This window comes from Rhinolophus hipposideros (genome assembly GCF_964194185.1).
Source record: "Rhinolophus hipposideros genome assembly, chromosome: 5".
NCBI lineage: Eukaryota > Metazoa > Chordata > Mammalia > Chiroptera > Rhinolophidae > Rhinolophus > Rhinolophus hipposideros.
The window spans coordinates 64,087,354-64,105,165 of NC_138051.1; the positions used below are offsets into that span (position 1 = coordinate 64,087,354).

At 36.4% G+C, this 17,812-nt stretch overlaps 1 protein-coding gene across 3 annotated transcripts in view; it reads right to left on the minus strand.

Moving 5' to 3' along the window:
• Positions 1-248: 248 nt before the first annotated feature.
• WDHD1 (WD repeat and HMG-box DNA binding protein 1) overlaps positions 249-17,812 on the minus strand; it is a 47,558-nt gene continuing 29,994 nt past the window's right edge. For 2 of the 3 annotated variants that reach the window (XM_081048298.1, XM_081048300.1), the window contains 12 exons: positions 16,916-17,053; positions 15,188-15,344; positions 14,859-14,973; positions 14,078-14,209; positions 11,164-11,384; positions 10,946-11,064; positions 9,573-9,629; positions 7,605-7,648; positions 7,043-7,207; positions 6,327-6,457; positions 4,528-4,666; positions 249-2,678 (listed from right to left, as the gene is read on the minus strand). In XM_081048298.1, the coding sequence (XP_080904424.1) occupies positions 2,478-2,678; positions 4,528-4,666; positions 6,327-6,457; positions 7,043-7,207; positions 7,605-7,648; positions 9,573-9,629; positions 10,946-11,064; positions 11,164-11,384; positions 14,078-14,209; positions 14,859-14,973; positions 15,188-15,344; positions 16,916-17,053 (1,619 nt within the window). In that variant the 3' untranslated portion in view covers positions 249-2,477. The remainder of the gene's footprint in view (positions 2,679-4,527; positions 4,667-6,326; positions 6,458-7,042; positions 7,208-7,604; positions 7,649-9,572; positions 9,630-10,945; positions 11,065-11,163; positions 11,385-14,077; positions 14,210-14,858; positions 14,974-15,187; positions 15,345-16,915; positions 17,054-17,812) is intronic. The other variant, XM_081048299.1, reaches the window with a different exon arrangement.

Here is a 17,812-nt window from a genome sequence, read left to right on the forward strand (position 1 = left end):
GCAGCACAGGCTATAAGACTGAGGTAAGAGGCTGTGGGGTACCTCTGTCCTCACAGCTGGCAGGCCTAATCCAGTGTGCACTCACTTGCTTTCTGGAATAACTGGATAATGACGCCTTTTGATAAATGTAAAGCTATAAAATAACCCCCTTTGAGAAGTTTTTGCCATTGGAGAATAAAATTTAGCACATGAAAACTTTCTACAGTACATAATAAGTTCAAAATAGGTAGTATTATTGATCTCATGATGGTGGTTAACATATTAGTTTATTTCCATTTCCATTTTCCTAACATTAAGCGCCAATTCTCTGAAAAAAATTATTTTTAAAGAGGCTTAAAATCTGATATAGCAAAGGAATAAGGAGAATGTTTTTTGGTTTTAATGTTCTGTTTGTAAGTTAAACCAAGTCAATACAAAGACCTTCCTTCAACCAAATAAAAGGAGGGGACTAAAAAAGCCTTTTGCAAATCCTTGCATGGTATTATCAGGTTCCATGGATTTGAAATAGAACATTTAAGAATTATATCCTTAAGTAGTATACACTATGTACAATAAGCAAGTTGAGAAAATAAAATACATGTGTACAAACATGCTTTCCAAAGTATTATAAATACTTTTACTTCAGGATCTTGAAATCAAAATTAATTCACTCAGAATCAAACTAAATGGCAAAGAAAGGTGAAATAGCTAATAGCATAATAGCAGATGACGTTTACATTAAACATCACTATGTGCCAGGAACTAAATGCTTTTATCTCATTCAAACAACCCTATGAAGTAGATACTATTACTAAACCCATTTTAAGGATGAGTGGACAAAGGTAAAACTTGCCCAAGGTTATTCAGCTGGTAGGTATTACAGGTCTCCAGTTCCAAGTGGTTTGGTTTTGAAACCTGTGCTCCTAACCACTGTGCTATGATGTCTCTCAGTACCAGCTACTAATTAAAAAGTCTGACAGGTATTCCTTCTTAACCTTAATCATCGTGAGATAAAAAATATCCTTTGGCTCGTATACAGTTAAATTTTCCACATATTTTGTTCCTTCCAACCTATCCTCAATTTAACCTGATTTTATTTTACTACTATCACACCCATCCCCACCCCTGGAAGTTGCCCTCATTAAGTGACTACATTTGTTTTAAGCGCCGCTTAGAATAATAACCAAAAATGTATGAAATACTTAATCTTGCTTACTCAAAATAAAAGGAGTTAAACACTTTTCCCTCTCCTTCTTTCTGATTTGCAGTCTGGCTTTATTTTGCAGTACAGAAATCATTCGGAGCCATTTTAAGTCAGACATCACTGAAGCAGAGGCTCTGTCAAATCAATACTGCATTGCAGCCGAGTCGGATGAAGCCACACTTGGGATACGAAAGGCTTCTAACTTACCTGCTTTACTATGACAGCTTTCGTTCCCCTTCGCTCTCATCAATGTTATGAGGTTAAAACAATGCACACAGGCTCCCCCCAAAATGACTCTCCAGAGGCTGGGGCACGGTTAGAATTTCAGGCCCACATAAACCAAACTTGAGGCTGTGCTACATGTCACTGTCATCATACTTGACAAGACACAAAATGGAAAGGTATTTTCCCTAACTCTTTAATTACTCTCTATCAAAGCTTCAAAAACTTGCTCAGTAAACTTCTATTGATGCTGATAACAGAGTACCTTACCAGGAGCACACCATGCCCTGGGCTGCAATACTATCAAAACACTATCTTCAGTTCTTCGCCTCTGTGTGTATAATGTATAGCACGACGGGGATGGTGGAGGAAATTATGGATAGAAATATAAAATATATTTTCTAGAAACATTTCCATTTCATGGAAATGCAATATTAAAGCCATATCAAGCAAAATATGAAAATGTGAAAGTTTATTTTTTAAAAAGTAGGCTATATAGAAGATTGAAAGTCATATATAAAGAAATTTCCAAAACAAACAAAAGTCTCATCTACAAAACTATGTACATGTTTAGGGCCCATGTTAAAAACCATGGCCCCCTAGGTCCAGTATAGACACAGAGAGCAACCTATGGAAGCACGTGAGAAGAAAACTACTGTAGGACTTCCCAGTACAAGACATAAACCAAAAGAGAAAATCCGTACAAGGGACTTCGATGCTCAGAGGTTTTAAGACCTTGCTTGGCTTGGATTATTTTGCAAGTAAGAAATAAAATCAAACTGCCTTCCATTGGGACATGCTAGTGGCTTCAAGTCAGAGACCACCGTGACAGTGCTTCTGAACGGGCGGCCCCTCCACGTGCGGGCGGAGCAATCTGCAGAAATGAGTGTTTTAACACATTCCCTGCTACCAACACCAGTAGAATTACTACCTTGTCTTATAAAGACAATTGTTTTTAAACTCCTAAAAATATGTAGCGTTTCCTAAATACATATATATATATTTTTAAAGTCCAGATTCATCAAAGACGAGTGAAAAAAATCCATTATTTTCCTAAGGTCACTTCCTTATTCTATTCCTGCTTAAATGCAAAAGCTGACAGTTTCTGGTTCGTAGAAAGATCTAAAGGTTTATGCTTTTTAGGCAAGTTCAGATTCTCCGTTGCTTTTTCTTTCTGGTCTTCAGTTTCATGACTTTCATCAACCACACATTTTCGCTTCTTTGCTTCAGCTCCATCACTTGCCATTCCTCCTTTGGCCTTAGTAGCCCAAGCCTTTGTAAAAATATTGGAGAAAAGATTTTTATGCAATAACAAAGGAATAGGAAGAAAATGATTTCTTTACTTTTCCAGGTAACATTCCTGTATATAAAGTAGCATAATTAGCACTTGAATTGTTACAAGCATTAAACAATCTCATTGTTAAATTTATTATTTAATTGCAGAGCACATTAAAAATTTACATTCTCCCTCTGTAGTATTTCAATCTAAACTCTGCTTGTACTTAACCCTATTAAGTGCAAAATACTGTAACTGCAGAGACTGTTTTTACTGAAACTTTTCATTTTGAGAATGGAGATGCACATGCATTTGTAGGAAACAATAAAGATCCTGTGTACCCTTTACCCAGTTTCCCCCAATGGTAGAATCCTGCCAAAACCATAATATTGACACCGACACAATCCTTTTTACTTCTACTCATGTGTGTGTTTAATCCTATTGTAGGTTCGTGTTTTTACCACCACATTCAAAATACAGAACAGCCCATCCCCACGAGAGTCCCTCATGTTGCCCTCACTCCTCACCCAGGCCTCAGCTCCTGGCCATCAGTACTCAGTTCTTCATCCCTATCACTCTGTCATTTCAGGAATGTTATATACAACAGACATTGGCCTCTATTCACTAAGCAAGAACCGAAAAATCTTGATTCATCTGTCTCTTAAACCTCTCTAACTTTATAACAGTTCCTGCTACTACTACTTTATTTTCTTTCCCATTTATTTATTGTAGAAAAGGGACCTTTGAGCTATAGAACTTCTCACATTAACAGACTGAATGTAAGTAAATGTTTAAGATTTATCTTTAAAATATTGATTACATTTCTAAGTATTCAAAAACACTATCCCAACTTTTGCCAAGTTGCTTCCTGTTTTCCTGCGTAAGGCCTGACTCATTCAGATTCTGTTTTACCTAATTGTTTAATTTTTCAGCCTTTTATAAACACTTACAAAAATGAGAAACACAAGGTTGCTAACGAGATTCTAAATGAGACTAGAGGTGGTTAGACCAGTTTCAAACTTCCTCATTTTGCAATACCTTTATTCATGAAACCTAGTTTATCGAGGCAAGAATCTGTCATCAGGTGCCCCTGTGGCACAGGGAAGTGAAGTGTGAGAACTTAACTGATACATCACACACATTCTTTCCCATTGCAACAGAGACTGCTCCCAGCCTTCTTTCACATGGCAGAAATTTACTAGAGGAGCAACAGGTACAAGCCACCTGTTCTAATTTCCACGTGAAAGACTGGAACAGAACACCAGCTTTTCCCCGCAAAAGCAGTATTCTCATTTAGCACTCAGTATAAATAAATAGTATTTTTTAAAATTCTGCTTACGAGGACCCTGAAGTACTAGTCCAAAAATGCGAATTAACTTCATTTTTACTCATTAATTTTATTTGCTTTTAATTTATAAGTGTTGCACTTTTTTTTAACGGAGTGCTGTGTGTGTGTGTGTGTGTGTGTGTGTGTGTGTGTGTGTATGTATGTATGTATGAGCAGCTCACAGTGGCCTGTATGGGGATCGAACCGGCAACCTTGATGTTATTAGCACCATGCTACCCCCCAAGTATTGCACTTTTTCTTGGCGTATTCCCTTAATTTATAACACGCAGGAACTTACACAAATGGAAATAGTATACCTGCCCCAAAATAAAATTAGTACGAAATAATAACTATTACATATCCATATGTTCAATGCTGACATTTCTGTTATTTAATTTCCTCTCCACCAAAAGTTTACCAGCCTGTATTCAATTTTCAAAAACAGAAAAACATATTCTATAAGAATTTTTAAAACTTGGGAATTCATTAAGATCTCAATCTCAGCACAATTATCCTTACCTTCCTTTCTTCAGCTGACAATACTCTAAATTGAAGCATTCCTTTTTTAATTATGTCTGCTTCATCTGACAAGTCAGGATTGTCAGACAAAATATTACTTCTGTTTTCTTCCAGCCACATCTGGAATCCAGTCTTTTGCCTAAAATAGCACAATTATGTGAATAAATTTTATAGTTAAGACATCGTTAAAAGTACGATTTTTTCAGGTTAGTAATTAACCATTAGTCTTTGTATGTCTATATAAAAGAGATACAATTAATTACATTTGCTAATATTCATATTACATATTACTTAAAGTGCCTGGAGACTACTAGAATAATGAACTGAGAAATTCTTTGTAAGGTCAATTCAAAAGCATTACTCACACTTGTATTTTCCATGTGCAGCAACCATGGATTCTGCACTTTAAATTCTTTTATGAATGTTGACAGGCTCAAGGTTTGCAATTTCACTTAGCCCCTCTGGCTCGTAAAATTCTCCCATGTAGCCTTGATAGGCTCTTTCTCCACTTCCCAAACAAGCTATTTAAAATCTTTAGGACTCTCTCAGATTCCTTACTCATTCTCTTACCCTGGCTCTCACGGCTGACCTGGGAGTGTGTATCATTATATAAAATATGGACATGGCACACTTGTCAATTATTAGATTTCACTTCTGACAAAAACTATCTTTAGGTCAAGTGAAGGTTTAATGCAAATATTTAATATTTATTGAGCACTCTTTTCCTGTATAGACAATTGATAATATGAAAATGGAATCTTCTTAAATAAAAATTTCACTGTTTAGTATCTAAATTCAGAAAATAGGAAAAATGAAAACCATAGCTACCCCCTCAAATTAAACTGGTTACCGTGAGCTACTGATCAAATGAGATATATGTTAAAAATGAAATGGTGACGTTTTCAATTTAACTGATGCATTTTAAATAAATCTAGCATAACAGATCAAGAAATTTAGTAACATTCTGCAAAGTGGACAAATAGGATATGGACAAACGGAACTCTCATATTGCTGAGATGTATAAAATGATACAACATCAATACAGAACAATCTAGCAGTTTCTATTAGAATTACAAGTACACATTAACTTGAACCATACAGGAATCCATAGCTACATGTATATGCGAGAAATTATATCCATATAAAGTTATTCACTGCAGTACTATTTGTACTAGTAAAATACCTTTTTCTACCAGTACAAAAGTAAGTAAACTATAGTACATTCATTCAATGAATATGAAAAGATAAAAGAAACTCTTTATGAAGTTAATATGAAATAACCTGCAAAAGTTGCTGTTAAGTGGGAAAAAAGCAAGGTATAAAACACGTACACTATCATTTTTATAAAACTAAAAAAACAGACAAATATGAGTGTTTGTACATGCATAGATTAATTCTAGAAAACTATATAAGAAACTTGTTGCAGCGACTAATTGTAGAGAGGGCAACAGGGTAGATAGGAAAGAGATTTATTTTTCATTACATACCTTTTGACTATGTTTCTCCCATGTAACTATAATATATATTTTAACAAACGAACTAATTATAAAATACAGTATCCTAAAAAAAGTACCTATAATTTAAAACATATATATAATTTACCAAGGCATACTTTAATAAGTAGTGTAAATAGGCATTAATATTTGTGGCTTCCTTAAAGTGTTCAGAATGCCCACTATCAATGCCAATATACTATTTATAATAATGAATAACAAAGTTGCATAATTTTGCATTGCTACTTCTGTATGCTTTTTTTTGGGATACTGCATCTTGAGGATACTAAATTTCTCTGTACCGACCTTTGATTTTCATTGTTTTCAGGACACAGAACTGGGGTTTCAGATGATGAATTTTTAGGGTTTTCTTCTTTCACTTCCTCAGTCTTATCAGCTTGGGAAGTTCTTTTCTGGAAATAGGATGCTGCAGATGCCTGTAAAAATAAACATAATAAATACTGCAACAAAATCTAGTATGATTTTATGTTACAAGTTTTGGGAAATGTCGAAAAATATTTATAATTATTTAGAATTCTTAGATCAACATGTGAAGTCCTGAGGTTCTCAGTTGAAAATAAACATGCATATATACACGAGACCCAAAAACACTGTACTTCAAATTCCAAGAGATAAACAATAGACATATTTTAATGATGACAAATCTGAGATGAAATACCAAATCTGGCATAAAATTTGGGAAGCAAAATCAGAATACAGAACAAGGACTGATAAGACCTAGGTACTATACCAGTCATCATTAAATAGGGATATGCAACAGAACCATCTGGGAAATTTTTTTAAAAATACAGATACATGCCTCAGTGTCCCTAGGGCCTGGGTATATATATGTTTTAAAAAAGTGATTCTGAAGCAAAACCAGAATTGAGAACCAGTACCCTCACTGGACAATCAATTATAAACAATTAGAGCCTCCTGTCCCATACCTGAAGCAGTGAACAAAACTAAAGTTAGACAGATCGCGTGCTGCTTATTGCAGACATGGGTAGTTGAATTGGTACCTGCTTCGACTTTGGCTTTGGAACTAGAGGCTTTATAACCGGAGACTTTTCATTACTTGCAGCTCGATTAAGTGCAGATTTCTTGTACGATTTGTTCATGTTATCTAAAATATTAGAACGTGCTGAATTCACTGACGTGGCTGGCTCTTTCGAACTGGCTGATACCTACAGAGAAAACTCGTATTAGCATTTTGTGTTGAAGAAGAAAAAAAAATCCCAAGAGATTTACTTTTCCTTTACACTTGTTTGTACCGTAGTCTCATTTTGGAACTGAATAGATTTGGTGCAATCCAAATTAAGATCATTGCACATATTCTTTCTCAAATACCGCATCCCCAAGAAAAACACGGAGTACCTTTCAAAACAACATGTACTTAGAAGATAAGTGAAAACATAACTCTTAGTGCAAGTGTGAACCAGTGCTGCTTTCGTCACTGTTGTCACAAGATCTGCTTTAATCCTTAATGCCTCCAAGTCTCAGGAGGGTCACTGGGGTGGTTTGAAAATATTTCTGTATGGAAATGTATTTAAATAATAGAAAATATCGCTGTAAAGAGTTTACCTTAAAGGGGTTTACTCGTCCTTGGCTGCTAGAGGTAACTGCACCTTTCAAAGGAAGAAACCCTCACTTAATAGTGGTAAAACATAGAAGACTTCTATAATAATACACAGAATATTTTAATCTTTATTATATGAAAATAAATGTACTTTGTAACTTTAAAACTATTAACAACTATATGTGACCTCCTCCCTATTTCCTAAACAAAAGCTTTTAGATGGTAACTATCCCAATTTGCCACTGTACACAGTATGGACAGACCTATCTATCCTTTTCTCCTGTTTCCATGAAGAATGGTGCCTTGTTTTCGCTAAGGTTAGTAATTCTTCTCCTTGTGCTCTAAATCCCACCCCTTCCTGCTTTGTCAAGAAACTTGTCCTATCAATGGCTACAACACCTTTGACTTTTCCCTCTTTATTGGCTCCTCAACTAAACAAACAAACAAACAAACTCTCTCTACCCCACATCCCCTCAGCCATTTTTTTCCTCACCTTCCCTATATGGCCAAATTTCTCAAGAGCTGTCTACATGGCTATTCTCATTTCCTCACCTCCAGTATAGTATGGCTTCCAGCTCTACTACCGTACAGAAGCTGCTCTTGCTAAGAACCCAGTAAAACTCTATGTGGCCAAACCTGGTGGATACTTTTCTGTTGTCACCTTATCTGGCCTCTCAATGGCAATCCACATAGCTGAGTGTTTCCTTCTTCTTATACTGTCTCCTTCCTTGTCTTCTGAGATACCGCCTTATCCTGCCTTACCTCCTTCCGCACTGGTCTCATTCTCTTCTGATGGTTCCCCTTCCTCCTTCTCCACGACCTGATGTTTAAATGTTGGGGATACCCGAGGCCTAAGCTCATTTTTCTTCTCACTTTACATCCTCCCCTGATGCTCCTTCGCCTATGCCCATGGTTTAAATTGCTATACTTACTGCAATTTAAATTGCTAACGATTTTCATTTTATATTTCCATCCCAGACATACCACTTCCCTGAACTCCTGACCAAATTGTAATTCATCCTCCTTCTATCCACTCCTGCATTTCCCTAGTGTTTCCTGACTCAATAAATGGCACCATCGTTCACTCAAGTACTAAGAGTCATTCCTCACACCTGAACTTCCACACTTTCCACATCATCTTCAGAAGTACCTCTTCAGTTCTTCCCATTCTTTCTAGCATCACCACCACTAGTCCAAGCCACTATTCGATCTCACTTGGACTGCCTCATCAGCTTCTTCATATGCATTCCTCCTCTGCAGTGTGCCATGCTATGCCCGCTTTTAAAACCTACAGCCTCCCAGTGACCTTTGTCCCTAGAACTAAGATCAAAATGCTTACCAGGGCCTACATGGATCGGCACGATTTGGCTCCTGTCCATTGTTCCAAAACCATTCAGCACCACTTTTTCTCTGCTCTGTGCTATTCACACCACTCTTATAGGTTTCTGTTCTTTAAGCCCACATGTTTTTCCTCTGCGTCTGCTCCCACCCACCTCTGCCTAGCCAACTTAGTCATTGTTCAGGTCTCTGTTTCAAACACTCCATGAGGCCTTCCTTGGGGACCAGACCCAAACTCTACCATTGAGTAAATTATAGCCACCTGTTATCTGCTCTTTTAATACTCTGTACACATTTTTAAAGACAATTTTTTAACAAAAGCAATATATGTACATAGTTTAAGAAGTCAACTGGTACTATAGAGTTTATACAGGGATCAACCATGCATGTCTGATTGACTTCGGAATCCCCCATCTAGTCAAATATGTGACACACAATAGGCATTTAATAAATATTTATTAAGTGAACATAGTTTCACAAACAACATTTCTGATAAACAAAACAAACAAACAAAAAAATAGAACAATATGAAAATAAACAGGTCCTAAAGGATAAGGTGTATTTGAGTAGATGTATTACTCTAAAGACTGCTTATAACATTTCCTTGATATTATGAAATCACAGATTTTTCTTACCTGACTTAACAGCTGGCACATCAGAAGAATTTGCACTTTTGGAAAATGGGTTCTGTCCTATAGAATAATTAAGATAATAAAATATAAATAGAAAGATAAAGTCATCCTCTATAATGAACAATCAGACACCAAAGATGTCTTGAAAAAGTATGGGTACAGCAATCCCCCTTTATATATAAGGGATATGTTCTAAGATCCCCATGGACGCCCAAAACGGAGGTAGTATCGAACTCTACCTGTACTATGTTTTTTCCCACACATATCATGGTGAAATTTTGTTTATAAATTAGGCACAGAAAGAGATTAGCAAGAATAACTAGTAATAAAAGAATTACAACAATATACTGTAATAAAAGTTATGTGATGTGGTCATTCGTTTCAGAGGACCCTTGCTGAAGCCTCTAAAGGCTCCATGTTTTCTGGCGCAACATGTTGCCTCAATCAGAATATGTTCTCTGTTCATGCCTTTCACTCACAAATTTAATGCCTTTTCCATCTTAGCTAAGCACTTATCACACATTGTGGCTGTAACTTTTGCAGTCTGAGGTGCAACAACAACACTAGCATGAATTTCTTTTTCCTTCATCACAATTTCACAGATAGAAAATCCTTTCTTACTATACCCTGTTTCCCCGAAAATAAGACCTAGCCAGACAATCAGCTCTACTGCATCTTTTGAAGCAAATATTAATATAAGACCTGGTATGTTTATGTTTTATGTTATGTTATGTTACGTTATGTTATAAAGACCTGGTCTTATATTATAGTAAAATAAGACCAGGTCTTATATTAATTTTTGCTCTAAAAAATGCATTAGAGCTGATTGTCCAGCTAGGTCTTATTTTGGGGAAAACGGTAGATTTTTAGCAACCTCAGCATACAATTTTTTTCTTTCTGTATGAAGTCGAGAACTTTTACCTTTTCACTTAAAGGAAGCACTTTATGGATTCTCTTTGGCTTATCCGAATTGCCAGGATCACTACTCTTACGCTTTGGGGCCATTATTAAGTAAAATGAGGGTTACTTGAACACAGACACTGCGATACCACAATTGATCTGATACCTGAGTGACTAAGTGACTACTAATACAGTGGACAAAGGGATGACTCATGTCCCGGGTGAGAGGATCAGGACAGCACGAAATTTCATCACGCTACCCAGGACAACACAATTTAAAACTTATGAACTGTGTATTTCTGGAATTTTCCATTTAAAATTTCAGACCGTAACTGACTGCAGGTCACTGAAACTGCAGAAAGCAATACCATGGATAAGGGAGGACTATTGCATTCAATTTTCGTAGACAAGTAAATTAGGGAAAGCCCCACACATGACATTTCTCATCTTTAAATTGTCTTAAAAACGTATCCTACCATGCTTACGTATTTCTGATTTTTCTTCTATATCATCAGCTTCTCCAGTGTCCTCTGCTTCTCCTTCAACTTGATTTCTGAGCATTGGCTGGCTCCACTCTGTAGCAGTATTACTATAACTAAAAGACAATAATATTATTTAATAAAGAACTACATGCAAAGAGCAAGTTAATATTCAGAATGGAAAAGAAAAATTCAAACAACTCAATATTTCTTACCCAGCATTCAGCTTTTTCCTGAAATCTTCTTCTACTTCCTCCTCTTCCACCTGGGCTGTGGCCAATTCTGCTGCCTTCTCTACAGCCAGTTCACTAAGTCTTTCGGCCAATATTAATCTCCGAGAACGAGAAGCATACTTAATGGCTAAATTCACAGCATTTTGAGTCATTAGATCAGCAAGTTCCACACAACGAAATTCCCGCTCCAGTTTACAGGAAAGCTAACCCAGAAAGAAAAACAAAACAAAACAAAATTAAATCACTTGAAGTAAAACTTTTTTAAAATAAAGGAAGGAAACTACTGGTAAAACTGAGAAAACAGTATTCTAGATACCATATCTCATTGATTATAAGATGCACATTTGTACACATTTTAACATCTCTAAAATTGGAAAGTGTCTTACAGTGGATGGTGGATCAGTTAATTGGGAACATTTGTTTTCTGTCTCATGGCTTAAATGAATAAAATAACGGTGCATTTTACAATCAATAGTAGTTCAGATTCAATGAAATACAGCATATCATTTCAGGCTATTAGTTGCAAGGAAAGTAAGAGATTCCTTTAAAATTCAAATTTGTTTTCCCACCCTCACCAAATAAGAGTAGCAAATTCAAAGAAGGAATGAATTGTAAATGATTTATTATTACTTTACTTAGAATTGGCACACAAATGCTACTAAGTGAATTTGGGTGGGGGCAAGTAGATTTATCCAGCAGTTTTTAAGTCTGATGTCCATGATTTTCAACTACCAGAAAGAGTTATACAATTTTCAAGTTAACAAATAACTTCCTTTTTCTCACTCAATTTTTTTTATACTTAATAATATAAAACAAAGGGCATTCATTTAACATCTCTTAGAAAACACTCACTACTTTTCTTTTGGTATGAATTTTGACAACACAAAGTGAGGCAACTCAAGTACAATATGAGGAAATTAAAACTTTGAAGACTACCAAGGGTCTCATAATTCATAGTGTAAAAGGATTATTTTGTTACTTAGACATCCACGTCTGATCCATTAGCACAGAAGCTTTAGATATTCACCTGCATATCCTTCTCAAACTTTCTAGTATCACTTATCTATCAGCAGTACTTCTCAATCAGGGTAGTACTCTGCCTCAGGGGGCATTTAGAAATGAAAAAGAGTACAGTAAGCCCTCACTTAATGTGGTTGGTAGGGTCTAGGAAACTGTGACATTAAGCTAAAGAATGTATAACAAATCAATTTTACCATAAGTTTCTACCCCGTATTTCTGGTCACAATAGCATCACTAAACTTCTCATATTAAATTCTGAAATAAGTGCTATCGATACACTGTGGGTGCCAAAAAAATGCATCCACATGACTTGTATTCATCTTCTATCGGTACATATTATTACAATTTTAATAGTTATTTCCTTTCTTAAAATGTGTATACATGTTTTGGCACCTTCTGTATTTACGAAATATAAATAAAAACAGTAATTACTTTGCAACCTGCTTATTCCAGTTTAGGATGGTGGATGGCCAGAGACTATTCTAGCAGCTCAGGGTACAAGGCGGGACCCCATCCTGGACAGGATACCCTTCCATCACAGGGACACTCATTCCCACACCCACTCACTGAGACTGGGCCAGTGTAGACACCCAATTCACCTTACGTGCACATAGGAGGAAACCGGCGTCCCTGGAGAAAACCCACACAGACATGGGGAGAACGTGCAAACTCCACATGGATATTGGCCTGGGCCAGGAATTGATTGTTTTTTCTTATCAGTTATAACATATTGACTTTGAATGAAATGATGTTACTTGAGAACCTGCTGTAGTATGGTTCTCACAGTAACGAGGCTGAACTACAGGCATTTCCCAGGGCGCCGAGAATGTTAAAGAAGACTAGCCCCCAAAGTTACTACTACCCTGCTTCAGAGGAAAAGCTCCTCTAAGGCTAAATGGTAAATAAGTGTGTTCCCTTAAATGTGTTGTAGGAAGTTACTAGTTCCTAGACCACAAATGACACTTTATAAAAGGAACAAAACTTACTCTGCAATAAACTAATCAAATATCTTTAATACTAAACTCAAGGAAATGTTGCACAGAGGTGACAGCAGTGATTATGCCTTTTGTAGACTAGCTACAATTAGCTCTGTGGTGTTTGACATCACTTTTCCTTCAGAACCCTTTTCCTTCAACTTGAAAATTAAAAGTCTGGACCTTTTACTCTCTCAAGAAAAACTGAGGTCTACTATAAATTAGATACCACGTCAGTGCCTGACATGGCCACTGTCCTCGATGGGCTTCCAGTCAAGTGTAAGATGAGCAGAGAAGAAATTATATTATACTCTTGTCCGTAAACCAACCTGGACTGAGGGCATAAGCATGAACGTTAAGATTCAAACAGTTCATTTCTCTCCAAAGATAAAGGTACTTAAATATCTAAGGCACCAAACCTGGTCAGTGGCTATAGACAAACTTTTACCATATGCAGTTGCCTAAGAGGATGACAAAAGGCAGGCCTATCTAAAAGCCTTAAGAAAGTTCTTCAGCCTGCCCACCCTTGGAAGTGTAAAAGCCTGGGAACTTTATTTGTTGCACGTGATAAGAGCAGGAGCTAGAGCTCCTGCTTCTTAAACTTTATTAAGTGTCAAAATGTTTTGGAGGTCCCATTAAAACAGTGCAGTGGGCAAAACCCAACGGGAGGTTGTACCAGGACAGTATATTACTACCCATGATCTTAGATACAAGGTAATGTTTTAAATATTTTAAATGCAACATCAACTGGAAAACAGAACTTGTAAGGTAGACAAACACCACCGGATACAACTTAAGAAATTCTATGTTGTAGAACTCGGTGCCAATTCACATGCCTTTAAGAGATTCAACCTTAGAAAAGCATTTAACTTTAATTTTTTCAGTATATGTATTTTACTTACAGCAAACATTTTTATTAAAAGTTCCTGTTGTTGTTTTATTGCTTGATTTTTAGTGTTCTCTTCATATTCATAATCATGGTTAGCTAAATAATCCAGATGGTTATGAAACATTACTGAACGCCAATACTGTTCCTACAGAAGTGGAAAAAAATGCTTAGTCAATTATCAGCGTGGTGACTGTGTTAAACATTTATCTTAAGATACCAGTTTCTGAATAAAATGTTTTCTGAAATACTCCGTTCTATAGCTTATCTCACAATTCAAATTCTAATGTGATATTATGGCTTGACCTCAACTTCTATCCTTAAAAAACGGGGAGAAATACAGGCTTTTAAACAGTTTCCTAGCTATTATAGTTAACGCTCAGAGAACTTGGAAAACTAGTTTTTTAGAAGCCAATTTGCTTCTTGTTTAGAATAACCAGTTGCAAGATTTCAAATGACTTTTGATGATGCAGGGCTGGGCCTAGGGTGAACCAAGCCAGGTGCCTATGGCACAACATTTATGGAAGCTGGCCCTCTCGGGACTGGCCCACCCCTAAGGGTGCCAGTGAGGCACCGCCAGTAATACCCACCCACTTCACAGATAGTCCCTGGAAGTGGTGGCAGTCAGGTGCTCTGGTGACCTTCCTTGCTACCTCTCTCTATCTAATTATAAAGTAATGAATACTCAACACTGGTCATCAGGATTTTTTTTTTTTTAATCAGGATAATTTTTAAATGTCCATGTCACAGGTAGTGCATTATCCAATTTAGAGTGTCAAGGTTAGATTTTCACATACCTCCATTTGTCCTTTCTCTGTTGCAATCTGACAGTAAGGAAGCTTAAAGGATAATACAGCCACAGCAGGGCGTGGAAGGGTGGGAGGAAACCGAGAACCTTTACAAGGAATGCACCTGTCAGTAAAGAAAAGGTCTCACCATGAAAACTTACGGTTGTAATATTAAATTAAATTAAGAAGATAATAAGCTCTAAGTGAAGCAATTGGTTGAAAACTTCAAAGTGAATATAAACAAATTTCTGATTTAGTGAATATGGAAAGCAAGTAAATGAACTAAGGTGAAAGACAAATAAAAAATACACTTTAAAAAGCATTTTATAATAGCCTACCTCAGTTGCTGGGGATTTTCATGTATACCAACCACCCAGTAGTGATCAGACTTTCCTTTGCAGTGTTCTCTTGTATTACATACAGGAGTCCACGTATTACCAAGCCCTCTGTTAAGCATTCGAACAATGCCTTCTGAATCCACAAAACAGGGGGTTCCTAAACATCAACAGAAAAACAAACCACTTGGAGACAAAGCTATGTATTTGTTAAATAAATGCTATTTTAAAGATACATATCAATGATTCAACTTTCAATTCAAAAGCAAGAAGCAAAACAAAACAAAAAAGCAAATAATCCAACTTAACGTCTCACGAAATTCCATTAACCATGTAGAGAAGACCTAACTGAAGAAAGGGGGGAAAAATGCCTAAGTTATGACCGAAATTTACCCAAATAAAGAAAAAAAAAAAAGGATAGTTTCAGTGAAAACTATGCCACCTGCTGGAATACAGCAAAGTTTTTAAAATCCAATTTCAGTAAAAAAAAAAAATTAAGCTTGAATCTGAAGCCTCCTGGGTGAAGAAAGACTTGGAAAAGTCCCAGAACATCTACCAGGTGAGGCTATAGAGACGCGATCTTTAATACTCTTCTTCCTCCCCTCTTTCTTGGCCTCTGTTCTGTCACAGGCCTGGCCCCCACTCCTAGGTAAGCAGTTCTTACCTAGGAAACAAAAATCATCCCTGTTCCCAGCTTTCTCTGCTCCCATCTCGGGAAGTGCACAGCAAATTCCCTAATTACCCCTTTTCTTCTCTCTGACTTCATAGCCCTCTCACTCTGCAAAGAGCAGTTTCCTCAGAGTCTAGATCTAATTGGTAATTGGGGAAAACAATAAAGCTAAATGAATGGAAGTTATTAATGGTCACATTACTGAAGTATAAATGATCAATAACATCCCAACAGAAAACACATCCAGAAATGGTTGATGTTTTAAAGAGACAACTGGAGTTTCTAATGATTTAACCAAAGGTCAAGAATCTCCAATAGAAATATTTAAGCCAGGAGACAGGGTTAACAGGCTCCTTCAAATAAGGCACTCCTCAGAGCCCTTCAAATCCTGTCATAAGTCACTATTACATGATTTTACAATAGCACTGTCCAACAGAAATATGTGAGCCACAAGCGTAATTTTTAATTTCCTAGTGCCACCTGAGAAAAGGGAGAAAAAAGTGAATTCTAATAATACATTTTATTAATTCCAAAATATAATCATTTTAACATGTAATCAATGTAAAAGATTATTAATGAGATTTTATATTCTCTTTTTCATACTAAGGTGCTCAAAACTGGCAGAGTATTTTATACTTAGAGCACATCTCAATTCAGACTAGCCAAATTTCAAGTGCTCAACAGCCACATGTGGCTAGTGGTTATGGTAGTAGACAGTGCAGCAACAGAAAATTCCTTATTTTTGTGTAGAATCTGCCAGAATAGCCACAACTTTAACATTGATTTGTATCTCCTCCTTGCTAAGTTAATAAACTTTCAGAAAAATATATTGCTTTTTAAGTTTTCTAATAAAAAAATTCTCATAAAAAAGAGACCTTGCGCATAAGACAACGGCTACCTTGCCTAACAATTCGTTTCTAGTTTTGTCAACATATTAAAATAAAGAAATGTAAACATAAAATGTAGATAATTTATCTATAAAGAAATTAATCAGGAAAAAGTAATGAAACAATGTTCTTCTTTCAAAATATCTTTAATATAAGTAAATGAATTTGTCTTGCCTTCAGCTGAAAACCCAACCCATACAAGGTAGGATTTCCTCGTAAGAGGAAGAGGGTCACCATGCAAAACTTGTTTCTTCTTTCTCCCCAGCTCTAGCAGTTGGACTCCAAGGCACTGATCCCCATCAAATCCTGTTCCTGGTAAAATAAAATGTAAGTATAAATCAGGTATCACAGCTTATTTAGCTATAACACAATGTAAATTAATTTCTGTGACGTAGATTGACTTTGTTTCTTAGGTTAACTAGCACTACTTTTTCCTGATAACCCACCTGACTGAGGCACTATTCGGGTATCAGAACCAGAAGACTATGTTACATGGACTATTTATATAAAGTGGTTATTAAGTGGTAATTCGTCACTCAAGAAATATTTACAGCGAGTTTACTTTGTGCCAGGCACTGGGGCTACAATGGTTAACAAGACAAAGTCACTGCTCTTATGAAATTCATATTCAGGTGGAAGACAAACGAATTAAGAAACAAATAAGAAAAAGAACAAAAAAATGCTAAGTTTCAGCAAAGAGTTAAAATAATCATGTGATATAGAGTGCCAGACTGAGTGGCTACTTTAGATTGGATAGTCGGAGGTAGCCTCCTTCAGAAAACGAAATATAAGCCGAGATGTGAATTGCAAGTTGGAGCCAGCCATCCAAATGTCAGGAAGACAAAGGAAACAGCTAATGACAAGGTCCTAAGGTGGGAACAAGCTCGTGAGTTTGAAGAACACAAAGAAGCCAGTATGGCCAGAATGATAACAGGAGAAAAGTGGCAAAAGATGAAGTTGAAGAGGCAGGCATATGTCAAATCATGTAGAGAGTCCTGTCAGCTGCGATAAGTTTAATTTTCATTTAAAAGCAACAGGAAGTCATCAGACGAATCTGAGAAGAAGAGGTTG